The following is a 6,827-nucleotide window of genomic DNA, read 5'->3' on the forward strand; positions in this document are numbered from 1 at the left end:
TATGCAATAGGCAGAGTCAAAACAAACATGTGGGCATTTCATCAGGGTTTTTAGAATACCCTAGGGGGACACACCATGAGGAACAAGAGGGGAAGAGAAGAGGACAAACCCCACCCCACAGATGGTAGCCATCTGTCCATGGTGTAGGGACTGTCAGCCAATGAGGCCCAAGGCCAGGACAAATCTGTAAGTAATTCACCCCCTGAACCAGTTAGGGTGTGAAGAGACTTAAGGCCCAGTGTCTAGGAGAGGCAGTACACAAGACAACAGCTTTTAGGGAGAGACAGCGGTAGACTTGATACTGGGACAGTTCAGAGCCACATGTATAACACAGAGCCGTCTAAAGGGAGAGCGAGGAGGCTGATCTTTTATTAACCATTTCAAAAACGCCAAACTGAAAGGAGAGTTTCAATTTTGCAACAAATTTCATGGACTAGAGAGTTCTTCCTATAGTTTTGCATTACTATTGGAGTAGCCCTGCCAATATGTTGTTCAATGTCAAGGTGTTGTTTGTTGTTGTTGCAATCTGTGCACTTTGGGCAGAGCTGACCACAGGGCAAGACGGTAATCCAAGGAGACAGCGGCGACCTGGGGCCAGGCGACCAGGAGGTCCACGCGCAAGGCAGCGGCGACCAAATGTTGCTGGAGGAAGACCTCGGGTCCAGGGGAATGGACAAGCAGGTGGACAGGCGGCAGGTGCTAACAGATCGCCTGGAGGCGGCAGACCAGCCAGACCTGGCATAGGGCAGCCAGGCACAGACGCTGGGAGACAGGGTGCTGGACGAGCAAACGCAACAGGGACAAGTGGATCTGGCGGACCGTTTTGTCAGAAAATCATGGTACCAATGTGTAAAGGTCAAATAGGTTACGAGTACACACGCCTGCCGAACCAATTTGGACACCGCACACAGGGTGAAGTCATGGAAACGCTGGAGCCTTTCTGGCCATTCATGGACATGGACTGTTCACCCAACTTCCGACTGACTGCCTGCGCCACATATCTCCCCAAATGCATCGAACGGCGTCGCCTTGTGCTGCCACCGTGTCGACAGTCATGCATGAAAGCGAAACGGCAGTGTCGCAATGCATTCAGCCAGTACAAGAAGCGATGGCCGTCCCAGTTCAACTGCGCTCGCTTCCCACGCTTGGCCAAAAACCGTCCAGGCGTGTGCGTGCCACCATCGAAACGCGCACCAACGCAGCCACTTGACGAGACTACCTGTGTCGCCAACACAGTCCCACTGTGCTCTGGCTTCCCACATTTCGAGGCGTTCATCCCGAACATGTTCTGGCAGTCTTCCTTAGACCTGATCTCACGGGAACTCGGCCAGTACCAAGAGCTCGTAGACACAGGGTGCAACCCAAACCTGTCCTTCTTCCTCTGTGGGATTTACCTCCCTTTCTGCCAGGATGTTGCGACAGAGTTTGCTGTGCCCTGTCGCGAAGTCTGCGAGCAAGTGCGTGCAGACTGCGAGGATGACCTACAGAGGACTTATGGGATTAACTGGCCAGGAAAGCTTCAGTGTCACCGTTATCCAACCGCCAGTAACGACGTGCAACAGTGTGTTCACCCGAATGCTACAGAGATCGAGCGGACCCCAGACCCGGAAGATGAGGACTACCTAGACGAGGAGTAAGTTACCATAACAACTGTATTACCATGGCAACAGTAACTTTGGACAGATCACCATGACAACTGGAGACATTTCAAACTAGAGTATGTAACTGTGTTCAGGACAGTTTCTGTACTTTCTCGTTTAAGAGGAAAAAAACTATAACATCTCAATGGCTGACTGAGTCCTCTACTTTTCCCCCAAACTATACAGAACTTCTACCACTGTCTGTATCTGAGTATAAGAGTTTGCTAACTGAAAGATGTTGAGTAGCATTCAAAGCCCAGCAAAACTAAAATGGTGCAGACATTTTTTCAGACTTTACTGGATATTTCTGAAATAAATGATGTTTGGTTATGTGTAGGGCCATGATGGGAACAAAAATCTGAAGAACTTCTGGTACAGAAGTAGATGTTGGGTTCACATGAAGGCTAATGAACGGAGGAGGTGATCAAGGGGTTTTTCACTTGAAATGTTCAATATACTTGTGTGTGTGTAAACGCATGTGCAGTCAGAACAACAAGGAATAATGTGTAAAATTTCATGTGCATGGAAAAATGGTCAGTATTACATGGTATAATGATGAATGGTAAACGAAATAATGGTTAGTATTACACGGGATACTGTGTACTATTATGTGGCATAATGGTCAGTATTACACGGATTAATGAGTAATATTACATGGGATAATGGTCAGTATTACATGGAATAATGAGTAATATTACATGGAATAATGATCAGTATTACATGGAATAATGGTCAGTATTACGTGGAATAATGAGTAATATCACATGGAATAATGGTCAGTATTACATGGAATAATGGGTAATATCACATGGAATAATGGTCAGTATTACATGGAATAATGAGTAATATCACATGGAATAATGGTCAGTATTACATGGAATAATATCACATGCATGAAGATACCAATGTACATACAGTGTGAGTATGAACGAATAGATTGCAAGAGGTAATTGTACAGGACTTATTACTAATCTAACAATGTAGATCTTTCTCAATCCTGTCAACAAAACTAAGAGCCAGTGCTGTTAATTAAGTACACGAACCCAGAAAGCATGCAAAGAGGTAAGGTTACATTCGCAAACTGCTTTCTCTTGCTATTTATGTAGTAAACTTTTTTTTATTCAACTTAAGAAATATTTGGTACAAACTTTTGCATTGTACCAAGCCATATTACCTTGTACTATTTGCTAAACATATAAAGAATTCAACCCAGCATTTGTTTCAACTATTGCCACCAGAACTGAAGTGAAACTAGCATACTGACTTGATAATTTCCAGAAGGATGACAGTGAATCAACTAGGCCCGTGAAGCTTTAGTTTGTTTATCAAAAACTGTATTACCTGAATACGGAATAAAAGTGTCAAAATAATGATTTACTTCTGTATAATGCTTCTAGTTATGATGGTGCAAAACATTAAAAGTTGAAACTGTAACAAACTTTCCTTAACACTTGTCATGTGTACCTTATTTAACACTTGTCATGTGTACCTTATTTAACACTTGTTAGGTGCACCTTATTTAACACTTGTTAGGTGCACCTTATTTAACGCTTGTCAGGTGCTTCTTATTTCAACTCGCCTGACATTTATAAAGTATTGAACACTCACAAATAGGCTTTTGGTTGGCAATACTATCCAGTCCACGCACCAGCACTCTCCAATGCATGCTGTAGCTAAATCTTTGGTGAATTGCAAACATGTGTTGAGCTTAGGCAAGTGGTTCTAGACAAGGAACCCTATGCCAGTAAAACCTTGGGGTGCAGGAAAAGTAACCTGTGGGGCAGGGGATGTTTATACAGAGTTGAGTAACAGCACTTACTAGACCAACATGTGGCTGCCAACATGCAATACCCGACAACAATGGTTGTCCTTGGTCCCTGGCATGCTGATGTTGAAATCTGCTATACAAATATCCCCCATATGTACCGAAGCGTACATGTATGTACAGTTTTCTAGAACAATCTCTGACTCAGAGATATTTTTCCAAAATATGTAGAAAAGCGAAATCTGACAGACCCATTTTGTTAGGGTTTTCTGTGGATGCTGAAGCACTGTTACTTTGTGTTATTTTCAATGAAAATGTAAGAGATGAAAGAGGCAAGACATCTTTGCATTAATGTGGTTGTGACTTATATGTAAAGCTGGCTAAGAAATCATCAATGTATCCATCAATAACATGTATAAAGTATGCCGAAAGTTAACAAATTGTCACTTATTGTTCTCATTAATTATAACTTTCTGCTTATGGTCATGGTTAGCAGGACTGTATGAAATGCCTACACATACTGTACAGTCCTATCTCACATTAGCTTTCACATAGCTATAACTTTCTGCTTATGGTCATGGTCAGCAGAACTGTATGAAATGCCTATATATACTGTACAGTCCTATCCTACATTAGCTTTCACATAGCTATAACTTCCTGCTTATGACCATGGTTAGCAGGACTGTATGAAATGCTTATATATACTGTACAGTCCTATCTTACATTAGCTTTCAAATAGCTATAACTTCCTGCTTATGGTCATGGTCAGCAGGACTGTATGAAATGCCTACACATACTGTACAGTCCTATCTTACATTAGCTTTCACATAGCCATAACTTTCTGCTTATGGCCATGGTGAGCAGGACTGTATGAAATGCTTATATATACTGTACAGTCCTACCTCACATTAGCTTTCACACAGCTATAACTTCCTGCTTATGGTCATGGTTAGCAGGACTGTATGAAATGCCTACACATACTGTACAGTCCTATCTTACATTAGCTTTCAAATAGCTATAGCTTCCTGCTTATGGTCATGGTTAGCAGGACTGTATGAAATGCTTATATATACTGTACAGTCCTATCTTACATTAGCTTTCAAATAGCCATAGCTTCCTGCTTATGGTCATGGTTAGCAGGACAGTATGAATTGTCTACATATACTGTACAGTCCTATCTTACATTAGCTTTCACATAGCTATAACTTCCTGCTTATGGTCATGGTTAGCAGGACTGTATGAATTGTCTACATATACTGTACAGTCCTATCTCACATTACCTTTCACACAGCTATAACTTCCTGCTTATGGCCATGGTTAGCAGGACTGTATGAAATGCCTACACATACTGTACAGTCCTATCTTACATTAGCTTTCAAATAGCTATAACTTCCTGCTTATGGTCATGGTTAGCAGGTCTGTACGAAATGCCTGTATATACTGTACAGTCCTATGATGACGAGGAGTCATTAGGTGTGTGTACATATACTGCGTCTTCTTGTGGCATGGCCAGTCCATGACAGTTCTGCCAACACACCCCACCCAGTCATATTATGCTGACACTGCGTCAACCTGTCCTGTTCCTTGCTCTAACCACTCAGTACTGAGCTCCAAGTGAAGCAGTAATGAGTATAATAGAATTAAGGTCTTTGGTATGACTCAACCTGGGTTTGAACCCGTAATCTCCTACTTTCGTATGGGCATACAAAGGCTGTGAAAAATTAGCAGAATTGGCTTAACAGATCTGGTAACATGAATACCATTTCAAATCATAAAACAAGAAGGCAAATATGGCTAAACCTGAAGATAGCTAGGCCAATTTCATTGGATGGACTGAGATCTGGTGTCATTTTCAGATCTATAGTAATTAGCAGGAAGTCTGTAGGGAACCGCCTTGATATCTGACTTGAGCGAGATTACAAAAGGAAGCGCTATATATCTCGAAAAAGACCACAAAAAAACAGCCTGGTAAATCCCACATACATGTAGTTTCCAAAGCAGATTTGACATTATGACACACATTTTACAAAGCAGATTTGACATTATGACACACATTTTACAAAGCAGATTTGACATTATGACACACCTTTTACAAAGCAGATTTGACATTTTGACACACATTTTACAAAGCAGATTTGACATCATGACATTATGATACACATTTACTTAATCTCTTCCCTTTACATATTATAATAGCCTTACATAACCGTGCATTCAAACTTCAATACTTTAACCTTATTATCTTGCTCGTAAGAAATTATTATCAAGTGTGACAGTTAGATCACAAACACACAGCATCTCTTAAATGCACTTGACTGCATGGTTTCTCCATCCAGTAATAAGACATCACATTTTTGGGTCCTTACCTTGAGAAATAACAATACTGATGTTGCTGGGGCGTCTCGACCACATATTTTGTGACCAATCAGAGGACTTCCTGGACTGTGTTAAGCTCCTATTGAAACTACCCACAAATTTGAAGCAGAGTTTGAACATGTGGCTTACACTTGCGCAGCTAGACTTAGCTACACCAGTCCTGGGCAGGGCCACATGGGCTTGAGCAGAATAAAGTCCTATAAAGTCCACTGTTGACTGGCAGGCATGTGACACAAGGTCTCATCAAGGGTTGGCCAACACACTAAATGCTTCATGAATATTCATTACCATGGGGAGTTTCAGCTGACATGATGTCCACGGCGATTCCCCATCCTCCTAGTCACCATAGTGACAGGACATTAAGAGTTGAAATTGGGCAGACGTTGATTGTTTAATCAACACAGTTGAGCTTTGCACCTGAGGAATGCAGTGTTGTGTGTCTTGATCGCGGATGCGGTGTTGTTTAACAGTTAGTCATGCGATCATTTCACATATATGCAGCTACTGTATGCCATCCAAGTACCCCAAATTATAGCCTCATGTAATACATATAAACTTCAGAAGCACGACGTATGTAGAAACTTTACAAAAAAAAAAGAAACGAATATGGTACACTCTGCTTTGAACCAATACTTAAACACAATAATCAAGAACACTACATGCACATGTACCATTCATGATATGAGAGGTGTCCTGAACAAAACTTAATTTGTTACAGTATCTGTAAAATAGGCTGCTTCAACCTATCACGAAACCAAAAACACTACAGCACTAAGCTTCTCCTGATAATGTGGTGCTCTTGTGTGCTTGGAGGTAAATCTGGTGAAAACTCGCTTAGTCACATGATGGGTAAACTGGAATTCCCAACATTTTGTTTTTATGCCTTTTGTACCTCCACTTTTGAAGAGTACGCAAAGGGAGACTAAACTTGAAACCAAGGTTTTACGCCAATATTAATGTGATGTGTCACGTACATGTATATCTTCCATGGTTCCATTACATGTGTGTTGTCTTTGTGCCAAAAAGCCACGCTGATAAGGAGTGAA

General features: G+C 41.6%; 1 protein-coding gene across 1 annotated transcript; it reads left to right on the forward strand.

Moving 5' to 3' along the window:
- The first annotated feature begins 241 nt into the window (after nt 1-241).
- Nucleotides 242-3,088, forward strand: LOC135463085 (uncharacterized). Its single transcript, XM_064740405.1, has one exon. It carries the CDS (start codon nt 486-488, stop codon nt 1,635-1,637), a length of 1,152 nt encoding a protein of 383 aa, XP_064596475.1. The 5' UTR covers nt 242-485; the 3' UTR covers nt 1,638-3,088.
- Nucleotides 3,089-6,827: the final 3,739 nt, after the last annotated feature.

The sequence above is a fragment of the Liolophura sinensis genome, chromosome 2, assembly GCF_032854445.1.
Source record: "Liolophura sinensis isolate JHLJ2023 chromosome 2, CUHK_Ljap_v2, whole genome shotgun sequence".
Taxonomy (NCBI): domain Eukaryota; kingdom Metazoa; phylum Mollusca; class Polyplacophora; order Chitonida; family Chitonidae; genus Liolophura; species Liolophura sinensis.

Excerpts from the sequence above, each read along its gene's own strand:
- LOC135463085 (XM_064740405.1), top strand. The coding sequence starts at position 486 with ATGTTGTTCAATGTCAAGGTGTTGTTTGTTGTTGTTGCAATCTGTGCA.